Source organism: Polypterus senegalus, chromosome 7 (genome assembly GCF_016835505.1).
Source record: "Polypterus senegalus isolate Bchr_013 chromosome 7, ASM1683550v1, whole genome shotgun sequence".
Classification (NCBI taxonomy): domain Eukaryota; kingdom Metazoa; phylum Chordata; class Cladistia; order Polypteriformes; family Polypteridae; genus Polypterus; species Polypterus senegalus.
This window is the reverse complement of record NC_053160.1, coordinates 143515290-143539417: the sequence shown is the minus strand read 5'-3', so window position 1 is coordinate 143539417 and position 24128 is coordinate 143515290. Positions and strand designations below refer to the sequence as shown.

At 40.7% G+C, this 24128-nt stretch overlaps 1 protein-coding gene across 7 annotated transcripts in view; it reads left to right on the top strand.

The window, feature by feature from the left end:
• mctp1a (multiple C2 domains, transmembrane 1a) overlaps nt 1-24128 on the top strand; it is a 934223-nt gene that overhangs the window by 674854 nt on the left and 235241 nt on the right. For all 7 annotated transcript variants that reach the window (XM_039759357.1, XM_039759356.1, XM_039759355.1 and 4 more), the window contains one exon: nt 932-1048. In XM_039759357.1, coding sequence (XP_039615291.1) covers nt 932-1048 — 117 coding nt within the window. The remainder of the gene's footprint in view (nt 1-931; nt 1049-24128) is intronic.

Sequence of the window (24128 nt, the reverse complement as noted above, 5' to 3'; positions counted from 1 at the left end):
ATTTCTAGCTTACCAGTTCGTTACAGCCTCTTGATTACAGCAATGGATATATTAAATACAAGCTTTGTTAATGTTCCTTGGTGCTACAGTAATTCTGCTATTTGTACCAGTACAAAACGGCAATGAATCCAACCACCTGAATGCGTCTTTCATTTGTTATTAATTTAAACCTTGAGAAGGAGATTTAACACTTGTTTTAGTAAATTTCATTGATATTTCTTTAGATGTGACCATCAATTATACTTGAGATGTGTGTTTGTTTTTATTTATATACATATTTTCAATTTGTTATATTTTTAGAGCCATCAACTTCAAAAAATATGAAAACTCAATTTAATTTAATGAACTAAAATTCATTCATAATAAACCTTAGAAAGTAGCCTCCACACCTCAGAGTGCACCTGCCTACACAACATCAGTGCACATGCTTGGCAGCCTAGTCTGCATTATCACCAAAAAGAAGTAAATTCGCATGGCAGTGTTTAAAGCAACGTCTACTGACTCTACTGACTTGAGCTGGTAATTAATTCCTGGAAAGTGCAGCAACAGCAACATGAGGGATGGACCTTGTGCTGTGACCCGGTGGTAACCCCAAGCATCGTTAAAAAAAAAAGAAACTCCGCTCTTTGGTTTCATGAGACATACTCGTCGTTTTCCTTTAATAATTGATTAGCAAGCTGTGGAGCATTAAGTCCATGAACAAGTTCAAAATCAAAACTCAGCAGGTCTGCCTCTCCCCTAGCACTGCCTAATAGGCTGCATATTTAAATATGTTAATATGGCTGATAAGCATCTGAATTCCCACTTTTATCTGTCTTAATTTCATTATTTAAGATCTTTTTTTTTATCTACACTTTACTGCTGAAACATATTAGCAAATTTGTGATGACATTAGTTTGATACACATTTCTCTTGCTTTTCCCTCCCTCAGCTCTTTCTTCTTGTGGTTTGGAATTTCGAGTTCTACATGATTCCACTGGCATTACTGCTGACCTTGGCCTGGAACTACATTCTCATTATATCAGGAAAGGACACTAGAAGTGATATGGTAAGTTGTTAATCAGATTCATGTGTACTCCTCCACTTCCACCTTTACTTAGAATTTAGCTTGGAAACTAGGCTACTACCCTAAGGGGCTTTATTACTTAGATTTAAGCAAAAGTTGTGAAATGTCAAGCCTGCCCCTTTGTGATAGCTGCCATTTCTCTTGATACTTGGGTACAGTAGTGGTGTCACATAATGTTCTTTGTGGTAGATTATCTTTTTTTTTCTTTTTTTTTCCTACATTTTACCTTTGGATTTCTTATTTCTTACTTTAAGTTCAAGTTTATTGTCACATGTACATTCATAGTACAATGAAATTATTACTTCAATCTCTATCTTAAAGTACTAGCTGTCTATATATATAAAGTATCTATCTATCTATCTATCTATCTATCTATATATATATATATATATATATAGCGAAAGAGAAAGAGAGGAGAGGTTAGGAGCACATGCCGATTCAGCACATTGCCATACCCACCACATGACAAACCAACTCAGGACCCCAGATTAGGACCCGAGGGCAGCCATGCAACGGGTGACACCTCAGCATCACACTAGTTCAGATGTAATGGAACCAGTGTGATGTTTTTTTATGGTGGCTGGAGTGCCAGTTCTGCCACCAACCCCCAGGTTTTTCCCTGCAGTGCTGGATGCAGATTAACATCATACCCAGGACGGAGCAATTGCAGGTAAGGGTTTTGCTCAAGGTCCCAATAAAGTAGTGTCACTTTTGGCGTTTACGAGATTCAAACTTACCGATTGCCAGTAAAGATCCCTACCTCAGAGCCACCACTCCGACTTATATATATATATATATATATATATATATATATATATATATATATATATATATATATATATATATATATATATATTGTGGATGTTCACCCGGACATAGGAAGGCAGACACGTTCATGTCACCCACAAACACGTTTATTTACAATATTTACAAAATATATGGTCACCAAGACCCACAGTCCACAAGTGCACAAACCCCAAAGTCACAGTCCTGGCCACAATGCCTTTCTTTGGGCCGCCTCCACTCTCCTCTCTTGCCTCGTCCTCCTTCCACCCGACTCTAGCCTCGAATGAATGGAGACGGCCCCTTTTATATGGTTCCCGGATGAGCACCAGGTGTTCCCGGCATTCCTCCTCTGGCCACGCCCCAGCGTGAAGGAAGTGCCGGCTGTCCTCCCGGCTGCTTTCCGGGCGCCGTCCTAAATCTTCCTAACAGGTCCCCAAGGCATTGGGGCGCCTCCTGGCGGTGACCACGGGCCCCTAATGGGTGGAGCTTCCATGCCCTGTACCCGTGGCCCCCAGAGCAACCCGGAAGGCAACCCCCACATGATCCAGGTTGGGCACAGACCCACATCCGGTCCCTCATGACGTCCCGGCCGGGTTATGGCCCCTGGCATCCCTGACAATATAAACTGTTCAAAAAAATTAAAGGAACACTTTGAAAACACATCAGATCTCAATGGGAAAAAGAAATCCTCCTGGATATCTATACTGATATAGACTGGGTAATGTGTTAGGAACAAAAGGATGCCACATCATTTGATGGAAATGAAAATGATCAACCTACAGAGCCCTGAATTCAAAAACGCCCCAAAAATCAGAGTGAAAAATTATGTGGCAGGCTAGTCCATTTTGCCAAAATTTAATTGCAGCAACTCAAAATTGTACGCAGCACTTTGTATGGCCCCTGTGTTCTTGTATACATGCCTGACAACATCGGTGCATGCTTCTAATGAGATGACAGATGGTGTTGTGGGGATCTCCTCCCAGATCTGGACCAGGGCATCACTGAGCTCCTGGACAGTCTGAGGTGCAACCTGGTGGCATTGGATGGACCAAAACATAATGTCCCAGAGGTGTTCTATTGGATTTAGGTCAGGAAAGTGTGGTGGCCAGTCAATGGTATCAATTCCTTCATCCTCCAGGAACTGCCTGCATACTCTCACCACATGAGGCCAGGAATTGTCGTGCACCAGGAGCCACTGTACCAGCATAGGGTCTGACAATGGGTCCAAGGATTTCATCCTGATACCTAATGGCAGCCAAGGTGCCTTTGTCAAGCCTGTAGCGGTCTGTGTGACCCTCCATGGATATGCCTCCCCAGACAATCATTAACCCACCACCAAACTGCTCATGCTGAATGATGTTACAGGCAGCATAATGTTCTCAATGGCTTCTCCAGACCCTTTCACTTCTGTCACGTGCTCAGGGTGAACCTGCTCTCATCTGTAAAAAGCACAGGGCACCAGTGGTGCATCTGCCAATTCTGGTATTCTATGGCGAATGCCAATCAAGCTGCATGCTGCTGGGCAGTGAGCTCAGGGCCCATTAGAGGACATGGGGCCCTTGGGTCACCCTCATGAAGTCTTTCTGGTTGTTTGGTCAGAGACATTCACACCAGTGGCCTGCTGGAGGTCATTTTGTAGGGCTCTGGCAGTGCTCATCCTGTTCCTCCTTGCCCAAAGGAGCAGATACTGGTCCTGCTGATGGGTTATGGACCTTCTATGGCCCTCTCCAGCTCTCCTAGAGTAACTGCTTGTCTCCTAGAATCTCCTCCATGCCCTTGAGACTGTGCAGGGAGACACAGCAAACCTTCTGGCAATGACACGTATTGATGTGCCATCCTGGAGAAGTTGGACTACCTGTGCAACCTCTGTAGGGTCCAGGTATCGCCTCATGCTACCAGTAGTGACACTGACTGTAGCCAAATGCAAAACTAGTGAAGAAACAGTCAGAGAAGATGAGGAGGGAAAATGTCAGTGGCCTCCACCTGTTAAACCATTCCTGTTTTGGGGGTCATCTCATTGTTGCCCCTCTAGTGCATCTGTTGTTAATTTCATTAACACCACAGCAGCTGAAACTGATTAACAACCCCTCTGCTACTTAACTGACCAGATTAATATCCCATAAGTTTCATTGACTTTATGCTATACTCTGATTAAAAAGTGTTCCTTTAATTCTTTTGAGCAGTATATACTGTATATATATATATATATATATATATAGTAGTCTGAGTCTCAATTTGATTTTATGGGTGGTTCCCTACCAGGTAACGCATGAGGTTGGTCTGCCAGTCTGCAAACATCCGCCATGGGCCCTCAGTTGCAAGAAGCAGATCATAGAATGTTACATAGTTTACTGTCAAATAATGCAAATAGTGTGCAACACGTGTTTCGCCCTTATTTGGGCTCATCAGCCATACACACTCCACATCACCCCTCACGGGGATCAAACCTCGGATATCAGCGTCAGAGACAAAGTTGCTTTACGCTGCGCCACGACGTGTGATTTGTTTGTTTGACAGCCTGGAAATCGGAGTAATTACGTTCATAGCATCCGTAGTCTGAGTCTTGATCTGATTGAATGGTTGGTTACCTACCAGGTAACACATGTGGCTGGTCTGCAGTCTGCAAACATCCGCCACGGGCCCTCAGTTGCGAGAAGCAGATCATAGAATGTTACATAGTTTACTGTCAGTGGAGTATGTACGCCTGATGAGCCCAAAATAAGGGTGAAACACATGTTGCGTACTCTGCATTATTTGAAAGTAAACTATATATATATAGTTTCTATGTAAAGCACATTAAACATAAGCTGTATATAAGAACAGCTATTTGTCAATATCAATGACCGTTGAGTAGCCTTATGGGCTGTGGATAAAAAACTGTCTGTGAATCTAGTGATGCTAGTGGTGCTGCTCCTGGACATTTCTCCAGAATGGAGGTCTGTAGCCTCCTTAGAGTTACATTTTTTTCTCAAAAAAACATGCATATTTTGGCTTGAAAAATTACATTTTTAGTAAATCTCATCTTTCTACTGTAAAAAATCGAAAACATTAAAGTGCAAAGTCAGAAGTGTAGAAAAAATAATAATGATACAAATAATAATAATAATGATAAGTAATAATAATAATAATAATAATAATAATATGAGCAGCACACTGCACATGTTCGAGTGATGCAAGTGTCACTTTCAGATTCCCAGAATCTCTTTCACTTTCACTATTTTAGTTTCACATTTCTGCCAATGAGAGGCCTTTCTTAGAAGACGCCATTATGATGCCAGGAGAAGTTATGTCTACACCGTTGCCCAGGTAATGCTCGGACCTGACGTTGACATAAGACACATCTATACAGTTGCCCGAGTAACACTAGGGACTAACGCTTTTAGCACTTGATGCCGAATGACGCTCAATTCTAATGCTAAGGAGATTAATAATACCATTTGTCTTTCAAAGACTGTGTGCATTATAAATGTCCTTAACAACAGGAAGAATATGTTTACTAGTGATATCCTGTGAAACATAACCCTATATTGCTTTGTGGTCCGGAGCTACGCCATAGCTGTATCACACTGCCATGCAGCCAATGACAATGGACACTGCTGTACACCTGTGGAAACGGATGAGCACAGATGAAGACAGCCAATCATTCGTCAAATGTCTGAGGCAGTAATGGCTTAGGTGGGCTTTCTTGATTTTCCAGTCCAGGCAGAAGACCAGATGTTTATTTGATGTTGATTATTTCATATACCTCTTCTGTCATCAGTTTGTAGTGGATGCCACATGTGCTATTATTCCGTGGGCAGTTTGTTGCGTCTTTGGGTGCGTTTCAGGGAAGAAGGACGCTGTAAATACACCTTTAAAGGGGAGGTCATACTGTAACTCAGTCAGGGCGGTTGGTGCTGAAGACTTAAAAACCAGAAAAGAAGGGAAGAAAGAGAGACATCTTGTGGTGGAGCAAAGAGAAGAGACGAGTTAGCACCAAGTAAAGTATCTGCTGGAAAATGTTCTTTTTTGAAGACCCAGCGACACAAGGGATACGTGTCTCTGAAGATGGATTCTTTTTTCTTTGATTTTGCTGATGAATACTTGGTCCTGTAGGATTAAACTTTGTTATCGGCTTGACGGCTGGCGTATTCTGGTAGGGTTTCTCTTTGCCCTGAACAATAAGGACAATAAACCTATTTGGACAAACTGGTTTCTCTTATTCATGAACATCGTGTGCTTAAACCAGGAAGGGGGGTTTCGGTAGCTATTTATTTGTTTGTTTGTTTTTTTATATGTAAAATATATATGTGTTATTCTTTTGCTTCTTCTTTATTTTGTGATATGGCTTGTTGTTAATGCTGAGCTGGGACTCAATAAAAGGACGAACGTTGGTCAGGTTGCCCGATAGATTTTTGATATTGAACTGCTTTGCTCCAGCAGTTTTCTAATTGTGCGGTAACCCGGTGTTTAGTTGTTCTCCTGGGGCATCTGGACATGTCGACTCAAAGTTTGTTTTTTGTATAACATATTAGTTTGTGTCATATGTTCATTGGAAATCATGGACACAAAATTAAAATATAAAGGAATCAGTTCAGTCCTGTAAGTGGTGAATACTCCAGGAATGTTGGCGATTGCAGAAATCTTTGATAAGTTGACACTTATATATATATATATATGGTTAGGATTTTGATAAAAAGTGATATTTTATGCAGGCTGTTACATGGTTTGAGAAAATGGTCACTAAATCAACATATGTAGTCAGAATAAATAAAGGCTGATCTTTATGTTTCAACCATTAAAACACTTTATATGAACTGAAAATGCATCTTAGAAATTAGGTATTGTTTTATTTGAATTGAAATATGTTTAATCACTGGTTGAATTCCAACTTACCACCTTCTGGCTCCGCTTCTATCCCTCTGTTTATTTAATAATCCCTCAGTATCCATTACAGGGTTGCTGAGAGCTCATGCCTGCATCCACTCTTCTTCAAAGAGCACCAAGTTGCCGTTCCAGATTTTTCTTTCCTTCTTTTATTATGCTGAGTCAGGCACACAATGAATCCACTATGGCCCACTGCTTCAATTTATTCTGATAGAAAATTAAATACAGCCAACAAAAGCAAAGCTCCTGCTTGCTTACACTTCTTTGGGCTCTGTGACAACTTAATAATGAAATTACTGAAACTATATGTAAGTTGTATATACATAGCCTGAAGTCCACTACATAATGTGCCAAATAATGGCTGCACACTTGTGAACCAAAAAATCTTGTGTAGCCCATTGCCATAAATACAGGACTATATAACTGTAATACTGTAACATAAAACAGATCATTTCTAGTTTTCATTCCAGTTAAAATAGAGTAGTGCAAAATATAACAATTAGCTCAACAGAGCGTATCTTTCTTTAAGTAGTCTGAAAATGGGCCTGCTGGAGACAGAAATGAGCTCCCCAACATATGTGGTGGGTAAGACGCTTGTAACATAAAATCATGAGAACACAGTGAATAAAAAATGAGATTTTATGTTTATCCATACAATTATGTGAAAATACATGTATACAGAACAACATTTTTAATTAGGGGGGTATCGCTGCTGCGTCGCAGAAGGGAAGACTAAGGTTTGTCTCTCCAATTCTCCTTGTGTGGAGTTTACATGTTCTCCCCGTGTCTGCGTTGGTTTCCTCTGTCCAAAGACATGTGTGATAGATGAGTTGGTGACGCTAAATTGGCCATGATGACAGTGACAGAATTTGAACCTGGGTCTCAGGAGCTATAGGCAGCAGTGCTAATTAATGTCAGTAAATGTAAAGGATTGCACTTAGGAAGTAAAAATGTTAGGCTTGAATACACAATGGAGCGGTCAGAAAATCGAGAGTACACCTTATGAGAAGGATTTAGGAATCGTGGTGGACTCAGAAGCCATTAAGAAGGCAAACAGAATGTTAGGTTATATAACACGATGTGTGGAGTACAAGCCAAGGAGGTTCTGCTCAAGCTTTATAATGCACTGGTGAGGCCTCATCTGGAGTACTGTGTGCAGTTTTGGTCCCCAGGCTACAAAAAGAACATAGCAGCACTAGAAAAGGTCCAGAGAAGAGTGACTAGGCTCTTTCCAGGGCTACAGGGGAAGAATTATGAAGAAAGATTTAAAGAGCTGAGCCTTTTCAGTCTAAGCAAAAGAAGATTCAGAAGAGAAATAATCGAAGTGTTTAAAATTATGAAGGGAATTAGTACAGTGGATCAAGAATGTTAATGTAAAATGAGTTCACCAAGAACACGGGGGCACAGTTGGAAAATTGTTAAGGGATAACACTAGGAAGTTTTTCTTTACACAGAGAATGAGCTGCCAAGTAATGTGGTAGACAGTAAGACTTTAGGGACTTTTAAAACTAGACTTGATGTTTTTTTAGAAGAATTAAGTGGATAGGAATGGCAAGTTTTGTTGGGCTTAATGTCCTGTTCTTGTTTCGATTGTTCTCATTTTCTAATGTTCTAAAAGAAACTCCACACATAAGGCACTCCAACAGGGAGATTAACCGGGGCCCAAGTGTTCTAAGGTGGCACCATTACCCAAAGTTAGAATTTTTCAAAGAGCAAAGATTGGCAAACATATATGTATGTAGGCATACAATGGACTAAGAAAGTATTCACACCCTTTCATGTTGCAGATTTCATTTTAAATAAACTCATTTTCCATTTTGCCCATCAATCTACACCAATTGAAAATGTGCTTTCAGAAAGATTTGCAAGTTTATTATAAGTATCAAGACTTTTTTGTCTGTACACCAAATTGTGGTCATGTGCCTCTTGCTTGCTCTAAATATCCTTGAGATGTGTGTAGAGCTTGATTGAAGTCCATTTGTGGCAAACTGAATTACTTGGACATATTTCAGAAAGTCACTCACATATGCATGTACAGTCCAACAATTCACACTATTTATCAGGGCAAAAACCAAGCCATGAAGTTAGTGGAAGTCTTTGTAGAAGTTCTGTGATGAAATTATGGTGAGGCATAGAGCAGGTCAAGGGTATAAAACCATTTTTAAAGACTTGAGTGTTCCAGCAGCACAGTGGCCTCAATAACTGTGAAATGAAAGATGTCTGGAGTCACCAAAAATCTTCCTAGAGTTGACTGTCTGGCCAAGTTGAATAACCAGACAAGATGTGACCAAGAACCCAATGGCAATTCTAAAAGAACTTCAAAAGTCCTCTACTGAGATTGAAGAACCTGTTAGAAGGACAATCATCTCAGCAGCACTGCATCAATCTGGCATTTATGGGAGAGCGGTTAACTCCTGCTTGGAGTTTGGCAGATGCCATTTTAAGGAGTCTTAGAGCATGAGGAGAAAGATTCTTTGGTCTGATGAGAAAAAAAAAAAACATTTGGGGCAGAAATTCAAGTACCATGCATAGCGAAGACCATGTTCTTCTCAACCCCTGCCTAATGCCATCAGTATGGTGAAGCGTGTTCATGCAGTGGCAGTGACAGGGAGAGTGCTCGGAATTGAGAGATGGAAGTTGAGGACAATTAAATACAGAAAGGTCCATGAAATAACCTACTCCAGAGTGCACACAGCATCAGACTAGGGAGAAGGTTCACCTTTGTGCGTAATATTGACCATGAAACATACCATCAAGACAATGCTGGAGTTGCTTTAGGGTAAGTCTCTGGTTGTCCTTGAGTGGCCCAAAGCCCTGACTTAAATTCTTTGAAAATGTGAGGCGAGACCTGAAGATGTCAGCTTACAGATGCTAGAGGGAATCTGCCAAGAAAAATGGGATAAACTGCCCAAATAGCAGGTGTTCAAAGCTTGTAGTGATTTTCCTAAGATGAACTGAAGATGTAATTGTTGCCAGCAAGACTTTTACAAAGTACTGAATTAAGGGTCTGAATACATATATAAATGAGAGATTTCAGATTAGATTTTTAATAAATTTGAAAATGTTTCTGAAACATGTTTTCACTTTGATATTATGGGTTTTTGAAAGCTGAAGCTCCATAACACTTTAAATTGGTAAGAAAGTGAAGGAGTCAGAAAACTTTCTGAATCCACTGTAAATTGAAAGTGTTAAATCTTCTCTAATAAACAAAATACAGAGAGTTACTAAAGTGTATTGTCACAATAAATTCAATTTTTATGCTTCATGTTTTACCTAATGTGTATTACCACACAAGATTGTGATTTATAATCCTAAAGGGCATATGGAAATGGGATGGAAAGACTAAATGAAGCTGAAACATACTGTATATTTACTGTATATGTACACCTCAAACAACCTCCAACAGTTTTACAAATGACTGTTCTCAATTAGACCTTGTGTTATCCGAGGATACACCTGGGTGGGGTATGTTCCCCGGAATTTCTATAACACGCATTAGCTGTTGATAAAGCCTTTATAAGTCACCCTGCATATGCTGTATCACACCGCCAAGGAAGTGCATAATGGCTTCCCAGCAAGACAATTACATTGAAGCTGAAATGTTTTTATCCTCCTCCAAACTGCTTAATACTGATTGGACTCACATAGCATGATAGCCAGTGATTAGTAGTAAATGATCAATTCACAAGACACTTCTTGCTGTATACAGACACTCTTTTAGGATATTCGTGGAAGTCAGACTAGTCAGAGAAAACTCAGCCATTGGCTGTCATTTATTTTGAATTTGTTGCAACAAGTAAATAAAAAAAACAAAATGAAAAAATAAGTTGTTAAATTCTGAGTGCAATAGTAATTTTTCTACATTATTCACATAAGATACATACAGTACACAGCTATTGAGCACTGCAAGGCGTACTATGAACGTTATAATGATGACTTAGGACAGATCATCCTTAAACTCAATAATACAACATGGGAGGAGGATCACAAAGACATTTCTTTCCAATTCGGTTCAGACTTAGATTAATATAATTTGTAACCGTACACTGTTTTCACCTCTCTAAAATCAGGCACAGTGGATAAAGCTTTGGACTTCAAACCCTGAGGTTGTGGGCTCAGTTCCCACTACTGATACTCTGTGATCCTGACCAAGTCACTTCCACTGCCTATACTCCAATTAGAAAAAAGAAAGGAAATGTAGCCAATTGCATCTCAAGTGTTGTAAGTCGCTTTGGATAAAGGTGTTGGCCAATGAATAAATGTAAATCCTGTCGACTAGATGTGCTGTCTGACCTCAGCCTCACACTGCCATTATTTTGCTCTTGTCCTTAACTCAGACTCTAGTGGAGGTGTATTTTTACTTGCTGTCCTTTGGAAGAGCAGTGCACCCACTTCCACTTACTACCTCTGCTAAGTTTCACAGCTTCAATATGTGGCTTAAAAAAACGCATGATACTGTTGCGCCAGTATTTTATCATACTAGAAAAATCAAATATCCTGTTTGATGTGCCAAATGTTTTTTGCACTACAAAATCAAATGAACCTTCTTGCTCTATACCCTGCTCACAGCTCCAAATAATTCATTGCAGGAAAGGCTTTTGGGGACCCAGGGATTAACCCTGTTTCAAATTCACAGATTTCTTACCTGCAGACCCACAATTATATGTTGCTACTTCCATTTGCCTACTCTTACACTTACCAACCTTTACCGATATACAGATCAGCATTCCACTCAAGTCTATGTAGCTGTCAGTAGCTCTCACAAACTTCACCCAGGTATAACTGTCACTCTAGCATATTCCTTAAGAGTGTTCACTCTTGCTTACCCTTAATTGACCTACCACATGTGCTCACGTATAAGTCGGGTCTTGAAACCCGAAAAATCAATCATAAAATGAGACCCAGACTTATACGCCTGTTCAAAAATGCAACACTTTTTTTTTTTACATCTTCTTGCTTCCTCCAATCTTACACCAGTTTCCCAGACACATTGAAGTTTGTTACCAATTTCTTTTGCTACTTCAACAACGTTTAATTTAAAACCAGCTTCATATTTTCTTCTGATCGAACACTCCATTGTAGATAAGGGATGCTCTTACGATAAAGGTGTATGAGGGTGTGAGATACAAAATACACAAATCAGTGCAAACATTGGTCAAGTAGGCACAATAGATAGAGAGAGAGAGAGGTTAGGAGCATGCGCTGATACAGCGCATTGTCGTACCCACATAGAAAAAAAGGCAGTGTGTTCCGTGGTTACTCTCTCAGGTGGGTGTTAGCATATCATAATCCCTTGTACCAATAGCGCGAGTTTTCCGCATTCGACTTATATAATCGACATTATAAACTTATATGGTAAAATCAAGTCCCAGCTTATCCATGGGAGAACTTATCCATGAGTATATATGGTAGTCACATTCCCAGCCCCAGGAAAACAGGCTTAATGAGTTTTAATCTTTAAGCTTTATCATCAAACCTGTAACGGCGTACTGCACGATAACATGCAGTGAATACACTTGACTTGAGCATTCATAGTTTTCATTACTTAGTATGTTTTTTGTAATTTTTCACTTAACTCTTCAATCTACCTCAAGAATGATTTAAGATATGAAGAGGTAGGGGAAGTGACGGCAAAGGTGGTAGGGAATGAGAACGATGCACGTACACATGCGCCGCACGGCTACCCTGCTATTTGCTGCCGTGAGTTGATTCTACAATAAAATAAAAATAAAAAGAGTGATAAAAATCATCAGCCCGAAAGCGGACAGTAGAGGTCACATAGTATATGTGTACCAAATATCAGGTCAACAGGTGAAACGATTTGCGACCTATAGGTGATTTAAAATCCTGGACAGACAAATGAACAGTCATGGTAGCATATTATATAAGAAGATAATTTGTACCATAAATGAAAGCAAACAGAATGTGGCAATGTAAGCCATACAACCTAACAGTGCTTAGTCGTGTACTTACACAAAGTCTACATTTGATTTCCCCTTCTCGCTGTGACTTCTTTCTAGTCAGCTCCTTTGTCTAACCTTATGTAGCTGTACTCGGTGGCCCTGCCTAATTTGTGAGAACTTACAAATCTAAAATCTGTCTGTCATCCCCCTGGCTTTCTTCCCAGGAGAGAGGGCACATATATCTATAATCATGTCTCCAGAAAAGCTGGGTTTTGGCTTTTATTCTGTTGCCTCCGCGTTACTGAAGTGTACTTGTGTCGCTTCACACTTAGAAGAGGTGCTTGTAAAATGTAATTGAAAAGTAGAGGACACTCAGTATGTGAAGGTTTGAAGCACTCTTCTGAAGCCACATCAGAGGCAGAACACACTCAGAAGTCGCACTTCTAAAACCAGATAGATTCAGTTCGTATAACCTGGCACCCAAAAACAGATATTGTCAAACCCTAAACTGTCAGTAAGCCGTGTCCTTCCTTTGAAGACATTCAACAGACAATTTTCACAGAATGCCAGATGTTACAAATACACAAAAATAAAGTGAAGCAAGCGCAAAAGAACATTAAAAAAGAAGCTACAGAAAATTAATGCAGTTTGTGCAGTTGTTAACTCATTTCATCTCTCTCCATTCCTGAGTTTGATTTTAATTCCTGATTACAGAGAGCATTGACCAAAAATGCTAAGGTACATTTGCAGCACCTTGATGATTGCATATCTGAAAGAATTCTGGCTCTTCTTTCAGCAATGCGTCATTTTACTTAGCATAGGTGTGCCTAATAAAGCGGCCACTGAGTACATGCTCCCCTTTTGCCCTTCTGCATGGGAAACTCTCAAACACCTTTCTTTTCTTTGTTTACATATGCCATTGCTCCTTTTGTAAAACCCTTATAAGAACTGTCTTTTGTGTCAGTGCTGGTTTTGAATTTCATGCTGAAAAAGCCATAAAAATTACCCAAAAATTAGTTACATGGGGCAGTTCATACTTTGAAAAAAAAAGCCTTTACCTCCATGAAATAAAGCACACCCCACAAATCTAAAATATGCCTAATTTGATCATGAGTTAATTGAACAAGCTTTTTATTTCCACCTCCAGTACTCTCTGTCCCATCTCTATCTTGCTAGGTGATACACCAGAGAATTGTTCTTGTGCCAGTATCACACTGCCATGTGCTATCACCCAGAAAAGTTCTGATTATCTGAGAAGCTTTCAAAATGGCCGCAATAATTAGGCCCATGGGTCCAGGATGAAGAAGATGGCCTATCTGCATCATAAAAACCCACATGTCAGATCTTCCAAGTATTTCTTTAACTCTTTCACACTTTGTCTTCAGGTTAGTCTTCACCAGTACATGACAGTATAAAGAATTCTCAGTGCAGAAAAGTAAACGTCACCTAGTGTTTTATCTTAAAAGGTGGTTTTAAGAGCATAGTGGGGAGTAAAATCACAGTGCAGAACACAGTCAGAATATGAGCATAACGAAAGTAAGAGCAAATGCTGTAGGCCAAGGTATGAGATAATCAGAAAATGAACAAAAAAAGAACAAAGTGCCCAGAGCTTGAAACTCAACCAGGATTTAGTGATGGAAATGTAGATAGGACACCACAAACAATTTAATAAAATTAGAGAAATGATTCAGTCTATGAAGTTTGCTTAAGCATACCACTAAATGAAATTCTGCATATTTGAGATCACAATTGATACCATTACCAATAAGTCAGAAATGCTGTAGGTATGGGCAGGAAGACATAGCCTTGAGAAAAAAAACGGAGAGCTTTACAATCTGAAGAATGCCCAGTGGTGGTTGGTCGGTGTTTTGGCCTTGGAACCCTCTGCAGATTTTGTTTTCTATCTCCAGCTTAAATGGAGTTTTTTTCCTGACCTTATCATGAAATGAGTGCATTAGAGGGTCAGCTCAAGTTGGACAGTTGGGAGACAAAGTCAGAGAGGCGAGATTGAGTTGGTTTGGACATGTGCAGAGGAGAGGTGCTGGGTATATTGGGAGAAGGATGCTAAGGATAGAGCTGCCAGGGAAGACGAAAAGAGGAAGGCCTAAGTGAAGGTTTATGGATGTGGTGAGAGAGGACATGCAGGTGATGGGTGTAACAGAACAAGATGCAGGGGACAGAAAGATATGGAAGAAAATGATCCGCTGTGGCAACCCCTAACGGGAGCAGCTGAAAGAAGAAGAAGATGACAGGACAATATTATACAGTGTTTAAGGATTCTGCTTTTCCACTAATTTTACAGATATGTTATTTAAGACTGTATTGACTTATTCTTTGTTGCTTATTCATTATTAGTCATCAGTCAGTTATCTTCCAACCCGCTATATCCTAACACAGTATCATGGGGGTGTGCTGGAGCCAATCCCAGCCAACACATGGCGCAAGGCAGGAACAAATCCCTGGGCAGGGCACCAGCCCACCACAGTTATTCATTATTATTCGTACATAAATTAATTTGTTTTTCTTTTCTTGTAACAATTTCTTTAACATCTTGTAAGGAACTTTGAGCTAAATCCTGTGTTTGAAAATGTGCTACAGAAGTAAATGTTGTTGTTGTTGATGATGAAGATTAGAGCTCACATAAAACAAACAATGGCAATTCAAAGTGCCTAATATGGCACGGTTATACATCTTATTTTGGTTCAGATTATCAACAAAAGCTTGTCAGTAGCATCCCTAAAATAAGAACGGTATATGAAGTGCTGTAAAATGACAAATTAAGTGAGATTTACAGTATAACTTGTTGATTTTACACAGTGTATTGTTTAGGAAGTGCCTTTCTTCTCACTTATAGTGTGCAGCTCTATGTGTTCTTAGATAGATAGATAGATAGATAGATAGATAGATAGATAGATAGATAGATAGATAGATAGATAGATAGATAGATAGATAGATAGATAGATAGATAGATACATTATCCCAAGGGAAATTCACATAATCCAGCAGCAGTATACTGATACAAAGAAACAATATTAAATTAAATAGTAATAAAAATGAAAAAAATTAAAATAAAATTAATGTTAGCATTTCCTCCCGGGTGGAATTGAAGAGTGCGCATAGTGTGGGGAGGAACGATCTCCTCAGTCTGTCAGTGGAGCAGGACAGTGACAAAAGTCCGTCACTGAAGCTACTCCTCTGTCTGGAGATGACACTGTTAAGTGGATGCAGTGGATTATTCATGATTGACAGGAGTTTGCTTAGTGCCCGTTGCTCTGCCACAGATGTTAAACTGTCCAACTTTAATCCTACAATGAGCCTGCCTTCTTAACAAGTTTGTCCAGGCGTGAGGCGTCTTTCATCTTTATGCTGCCACCCCAGCACACCACCGCGTAGAAGAGGGCACTCGCCACAACCGTCTGGTAGAACATCTGCAGCATCTTACTGCAGATGTTGAAGGATGCCAACCTTCTCAGAAAGTATAGTCTGCTCTGACCTTTCTTACATAGAGCATCAGTATTGGCAGTCCAGTCCAATTTGTCATCCAGCTGCACTCCCAGATATTTATAGGTCTGCACCCTCTGCACACAGTCACCTCTGATGATCACAGGGTCCATGAGGGGCCTGGGCCTCCTAAAATCCACCACCAGCTCCTTGGTCTTGCTGGTGTTAAGGTGTAAGTGGTTTGAGTCGCACCATTTAACAAAGTCTTTGATTAACTTTCTGTACTCCTCCTCCTGCCCACTCCTGATGCAGCCCACAATAGCAGTGTCATCAGCGAACTTTTGCACTGGCAGGACTCAGTCATATTGGAAGTCTGATGTATATAGATTGAACAGGACCGGAGAAAGTACAGTCCCCTCGGCGCCCTGTATTGCTGCACACAATGTCAGACCTGCAGTTCCCAAGACGCACATATTGAGGTCTGTCTGTAAGATAGTCCACAATCCATGCCACCAGGTGTGAGTCTACTCCCATCTCAGTCAGCTTGTCTCTAAGGAGCAGAGGTTGGATGGTGTTGAAGGCGCTAGAGAAGTCCAAAACATAATTCTTACAGCACCACTGCCTCTGTCCAGGTGGGAGAGGGATCGGTGAGCATATAGATGATGGCATCCTCCGCCTCCCACCTTCTCCTGGTATCGAACTGCAGAGGGTCGAGGCGTGGCGGACCTGTGGCCTCAGGTGGTGAAGCAGCAGCCGCTCCATGGTCTTCATCAGATGTGACGTCAGAGCAACAGGCGGAAGTCATTCAGCTCACTAGGACGTGATACCTTTGGGACAGGGTGATACAAGATGTTTTCCAAAGCCTTGGGACTCTCCCTGTTCCAGGCTCAGGTTGAAGATGCTGTAGAGGACTCCCCAGTTCCAAGCGCACAGGCCTTCAGCAATGTGGCGATACACCATCTGGACCCGCTGCTTTGCTGGCACAAAGTCTTTTCAGCTCTCTGCTCACCTGGGCTGCTGTAATTGTGGGTGGGGATGTCTCACCTATGCTGGTATCAGCAGAAGGATGGTTGGAGGATGCAGTACTCGAGGTGAGAGTGGGTTACTGTGATCAAACCTATTAAAGAAGTTGTTCATTTGGTTTGCTCTCTCCACGTCTGTCTCGATGGCGGCACCCTTAGCTGCAGCCAGTGATAATCTTCATCCCATCCCACACTTCCTTCATGCTGTTGTTCTGCAACTTCTGCTCCAGCTTTCTCCTGTACTGCTCTTTCGCCGCCCTGAGCTGGACTCGGGTTCCTTCTGCACGCTTGTGCTCATGCTGATCACCACCTTTAAAAGCCCTTTTCTTCTGGTTCAAAAGGCCCTTGATGTCACTTGTAACCAATGGCTTGTTGTTAGCATAGCAGCATACTGTTCTTACTGGAACTACAATGTCCATACAGAAGTTGATGTAATCAGTTGTGCATTCAACAGCCTCTTCAATGTTCTCACTATGTGACCCAAGCAATATATCCCAGTCTGTAGTTCCAAAGCAGTCTCTCAGAGCCTGCTCTGCCTCAGGGAACCACTTCCTGAATGAGCGTGTGGTTGTAGGTAGCCCTCACTCTTGGTTTGTATTGAGGCTGAAGCAGAACCAGGTTATGATCTGCTTTCCCAAGCGCAGGCAGCGGGGTGGCGCTGTATGCGTCTTTAACGCTTTGCATACAGTAGGTCGATAGTCCTGTTTCCCAGTGTTACAATCCACATACTGGGAGAAGGCAGGTAATGTTTTGTCCAGCGTTACATGGTTAAAGTCTCCAGCGATTAGCACAAGTGCCTCAGGGTGCTGCGTTTGTAACTTAGCAACTGCGGAATGGATGATGTCACTCGCCATCTCGCGTTACGAGGGGATGTAAACAATAACAGCAATCACGTGTCCAAACTCTCTGGGCAAGTAATAGGGGTGCAGACTTACGGCCAACAGTTCGATGTCCCTGCAGCAAGTGGAGATTTTAACGTTTACATGTCCTGAGTTGCACCACTTTGTATTGACATAGAGAGTGAGTCCTCCTCCTTTCTTCTTTCCAGGTACTTGCGTCTCTGTCGCTCTAACTGTGCTAAACCGTGGTAGCTCCACGTTAGCATCTGGGATGGTAGACGTTAGCCACGTTTCACTAAAACACAGCAAGCTGCATTCTCTGTAGGTTCTGACATTTTTCACCAGCACAGCCAGTTCGTCGATCTTATTTGGTAGTGAGTTTACATTTCCCAGAATCACAGAAGGCACTGATGGTTTGTAACGCCATTTTCTCTCAAGTTGTCTCGATTTAATCTTATCTTTTATCTTTGCCGCTCGGCTGCCCGATATCGTCTTCTTACCTCGTCAGGTAAATAAGGAACCACACCGGCATAAGCATCTCTTCTCAGTGCTTTAAGCTGACTACTTGAATGGGCGATTCTCGGAGTGTAAAAATCCATGTCAAATAGTAAAATAGTAAAAAGTGTCCAGGGAGCAATTCCACATAAAAGAAAGTGGTAGAAGTGATCAGTGAAATAGTGAAATAGAGAAAAATAGAGATTAAAAGTAAAAAGATAAAGTCATATACGGAGCTGCTGGAAAGGCTGCCACTCGGATGTGGCGCCGGAAGTTGACTCTATCATCTTCCAGTAGCCTTTTTAGGTTTAAGGTTAATTTGTCTTATAATTTTATAAATATATATTTATATCATTGCCTGCGTAAAATAAGCCTAATATTGATATTCTTTGTCACCACTGCTTGACATCTCTGGTGCACAAAATCAATGAGCCTCTGAATCTGTAATTCTGGGATTTTAAATCCATTCTAGAAGAATGGTGAGACAAATATGCTGGCCATTGGCAGGCAGAGGGTAATGTCTCTGGATTTTGTGATCCTGGGCATTCCAGAGATGCTGTATGGGGTTATAGTCAGGAAAGAAGGCTAGACCAGGGCAGCACACCAGTATTTCTCTAAATATTGAAGTTTTCCTTCCACATTCCCCAGGTTTTGTGTATTAGGTTAACTATAAATTTAGCCTATCTGGAGGCTGGTGTGTGGTTTATTGGGCCCTGTTATAGACCGATGTCCCATCCAGCACACACACATGCCCTGTTATATTAGACCGATGTCCCATCAGCACACACATGCATCAGCACAAATGTATATATTAGTACCTGCCAAACAATATAAAGAGTACACAACATCGTGTTTCACCCGATTTGGGGCTCATCAGGTGTAAACACTGAGCACCTGAGGCGATAATATTGTGCCACGGCTGACTGGTTTTGCTTATTTGACAGGAGATCAGTCGGAGTGTGGTCTGATCACAATCTGTTTTGGGAGGTTACTTATCTTGTTCGTTTCTGGCTGGTGGTCGCAGCAAACATTTTCAAGTCCTCTCAGTTGCAAGAACCAGATCATTAAATTGCTACACAGTACCTGTCAAACAGTACAAAAGTACACAACGTGTTTCACCCCTAATTTAGGGCTCATCAGGTGTTCTCACATTTGCTTCCCCATGCAGGATCAAACCTCAAGCGTCAGTGCCTGAGGCAGAGCCTCAGACGCTGCACCACGGTGGCTGGTTAATTTGTTTCACAGAGTTGAAGTCTGGAGTACGTCCGTGAGTCTGATCTGATTATTTAGGTGGTTACCTACCATGTATTATTAAATTTTTAAAGATTATATTAGAGAATTTTATGGTCTCAAACAGTTTGTTTGGCCACAGACCTGTTCTGTGGTTAAATTCACTGTTTATGATTTATCAGACCTGTTAAGTGCGGTCTGTGAAATGACACTAGTTGGTTTATCTACCCATGAATCCACTGTTGTCTCAACAGTCGGTCCAAGAATTCTGATGTTTAGGTACATCTGATGTTAGGACCAAGGTTTTCTTATCTGACTCGCCGATAATTTATAAATCTTCTGTTTCTTGTGTTTATGCTCAACATCTTAAGTTTCTGCTGTATTGTCAACATTAATTCTATCTACTGTTCTGCCTGCCATTGGATGTACAACCTCTTTACCTTGTGTCTTTTCTCTTTCTACCTGACAGACTCCATTCTGTTTTCCTTCCTACCATTTCACATGCTTACCTTCATCTCCCTCTGACTGTACTTTGTGAGAATGGAGTGTAGCATTTATGTATATATTGAAAAGAACAAACATTAGACCAGGAACAATTTGGGGCAGCTCAGTGATCCTGTATTTTGTTGGGAAAAATAGCATTTAGTTTTAGTTAATAATAAAGGAAGAAGTATTTTCAGGAGAATCATAGATGACTGACTTCATGTTTATTTTCAAAGGAGGTTTATGTATAGGCTTTGACGGATAAGGACTGATCAGAGGCAAAACTGGAAGGGACATCTGTAATAAGACAAAAAACACATGAAAGAGAGTTGGGCATAGTAGTGATTCCTGTATCTTGATGGCACAAAAACAAAGAAAAGATAGGCATAGGTAATCCCTCTACTCGATGGCAGGGTTGCGGATGAAAATCAGCAAGTAGAATCCATATGTTTGTATGGTTATTTTATATATTTAAGCCTTATAAACTCTCTCACGGTTTATAATATTTCCTAGAGCTATACAGTCATAATCCCTTTGTATTCTCTTAGATATTAGGTGAGATTCATTGAAATTATGTATAAAAAACACACTGTTTATATACAGTAAAACCTAAATATTATTTTAAAGATATTAAGTGTCTCCGATATCACATATGTTACAGCCATTACGATAGACAGGCCACCAGCAATAAATACTCAATGCAAGAAAAATAGTATACAGTAAATGTGTGTACAGTGACACTAAAGCGTACGTACATGTACTAAGTATGTAAGTTGAAAATTAATTATGTTACTCACCAACAATGACACGATGACTTGTCCGATAACAATGAGTTTAATTTTACTGCACAACAAAGGAGAGCGTTACACCTCTTCCAAAGGAGCCTCTTCAGGCAAATGTGAAGCACTGCTGTTGTTCTTCTTCTGGCAGTCTTCAATCCAAATCCCTAAAGCAGATTCCATCAGACTACCGCCTTATTACATCCACTTACAACTCGTTTTGCACCCTGGTTAAAAGGACACTGCGGCGTAGATCTTATATTCCTTTCCTACTTTTTAAATAAAAAGAATCGTAGCCTTCAACAAATCCAAAGCGTTTACCTTTTGCCAATCGTTAACATCTTCCTTTATGCTTGGGCACGGCCCCTGAAGCAGTAGCAGATCGTTTTGGAGCCATAATGAAGTGCTTGACTATGCACAAAGATAAACACAAAAGAGCACAACTCTTTACACAGCGAAACACGTGATGCTGAATGAGCGAGACGAGACTTCCTGGTTAACACTGCATTCAGCATGCAGGAACTTAACCGCGTGCTCTGATTGGTTAGCTTCTCAGTCAGAAGAACTTAACTCGTGCTCTGATTGGTTAGCTTCTCAGTCATCCTCATTCGTCCCTTGTATGAAATCAACTGGGCAAACCAACTGAGGAAGCATGTACAGGAAGTAAAAGGCACACTGCCCGCAGAACCCGCGAAGCAGCGAAAAATCTTCGTTATATATTTAGTTATGCTTTCATAAAAAATCTGCGATAGAGTGAAGCCGCGAAAGTTGAAGCGCGATATAGCGAGGGATTACTGTATTCAAAAAACTGTCTTATTCATACGAGAGGCTGCTTCAGACTGCATCAAGATGACGTTTAAGCCTATTATGACGTCTGCGAGCCGGACGTGATGGGTTCAGGAGGATGAAAATTGATGTCAGAGATGAAAGAACTGTAAATCAACCTTTCAGTAGAGTGGGAAAGAGAAAAGGCACTAGCGAACAGGCCACAATCTGACTTCGGATTGTCATAGTTATTTAATAAGCCAAGAGGTTGTCTCCCAAATGCACAAGTGTGACACATCACAGATCCTTGACATTTGGAGGTTCTGGTCTGTACATGAAGAACAGTATGTAAAAAACAATGCCCCCTCTTTGCTTGGGGTGGAATTATCGACAATGCACGCTCTTTGAATGGCTCCTATTCACACATGCTTGACAGTATATAAGCAGATAAAAAGGTAGATATTGAGGTAGATAGAAATTAATAGATTTTTAATGTATAATGCTATGTGTATACATTTCCATCACAAATATAAAATGATCATTCAGTGCTACTAGGTTTTAATTGGACTACTATCTAAAAACAAGAAACATTTCATAATATTTCTTATAAAAGATACCCAAGAATGACAGTGCATATTTCTGCGATACAGCTGTATTGAACCTCCATACTTTCTACTGTAGCTGGCACTGGTGCCCATGTTATAAGTAGGGCACACTTGAAATTCTAGGTGAAATGCAGCAAATGGATTACTTTTCTTAGGTTAGTGTGAACATAAGGAACACTTTTTCCATTCCCAAAATATAACAAAGGTTATAAAAAAGGCAGGAATTGTTCTTTTCTATAATATTTAGTGCTGAAATTGTTTTTGTTCCATAAAGACACCAAAAAATGATCTATCTAGCATCAAACCTTAACTTATCAAAGAGCTCTTTATTGTAGAAAAAATATTAGTTTAATGTTTTTGTATATTGTGAAATATATGGGATTATATATACAACCTCTGACAGTGAAACAGAAAGTCAAATGACACAAATGTCATATATTAAATTGTTATTGCTCAGAGAGATGTATCTATAAATTTAGCCTATCTGGAGGCTGGTGTGTGGTTTATTGGGCCCTGTTATAGACCGATGTCCCATCCAGCACACACACATGCGCACAAATGTATATATTAGTACCTGCCAAACAATATAAAGAGTACACAACACGTGTTTCACCCGATTTGGGGCTCATCAGGTGTAAACACTTTTGCTTCCCCTTGTGGGGATCAAAGCTCAGACATCAGCACCTCAGGTGAACCTTCTGACATTGGGCCATGGCTGCTGGTATGTTTATTTGACAGGGTGTTGATCGAAGTATTACATGTATAGGTCTGATCACAATCTGATATTTGGGTGGTTACCTGCCAGATGATGCATTTGGCTGGTTGGCCAGTCAGCAAACATCCACCACGTGCTGTCAGTTGCAAAAACCAGATCATTGGCATGTCATGTAGTACCTGCCAAACAAAACAAAGAGTGCACAACATGTGTTTCACCCTATTTTCAGGTGTACATGATCGAAGCTCGGACATGAGCACCTGAGGCGATAATATTGTGCCACGGCGACTGGTTTGCTTATTTGACAGGAGATCGGATCGGAGTATTACAGGTCTGATCACAATCTGTTTTTTGGGAGGTTACTTATCTTGTTACGTTTCTGGCTGGTCGGCCAGTCAGCAAACATTTTCCAAGTCCTCTCAGTTGCAAGAACCAGATCATTAAATTGCTACACAGTACCTGTCAAACAGTACAAAAGTACACAGCACGTGTTTCACCCTAATTTAGGGCTCATCAGGTGTTCTCACATTTGCTTCCCCATGCAGGGATCAAACCTCAAACGTCAGTGCCTGAGGCAGAGCCTCAGACGCTGCACCACGGTGGCTGGTTAATTTGTTTCACAGAGTTGAAGTCTGGAGTATTACGTCCGTAGGTCTGATCTGATTATTTAGGTGGTTACCTACCATGTAACGCTTGTGGTTGGTTAGCCAGTCAGCAAGCATCTGCTAACTAAAGATAAATTCAGCAGATCAAAGTAAAAAATAAAAGATTATAAAAGATTATATTATAAAAGATTATATTAGAGAATATATTTTGGATTGGGTAAAACCAGCAAAAATGAGGTTGTGGGTGTTAGAGACCAGACAGTAATGCCTGTTACTTGAATTAGGGGGATTTAAATTCAAGGATTCTGTTTATGTCATTTTTTACTCAGAAGGCATCATGGTTTAAGTGCTGTGTTTTGCTTCTGCAACATCTTACACACCATTTTGGGTCCTTATCACCACCATTTTGAATTCCCTTTGTTAGGTCTGCATCCCCATGTTTCTGGGGGTGTGGCCTCAGAGGTCCTGACCTGTTCGTAATCGATCTGATAGGATAAAAGGACAGCTAAAGGTTTGTTTCCTTATCTG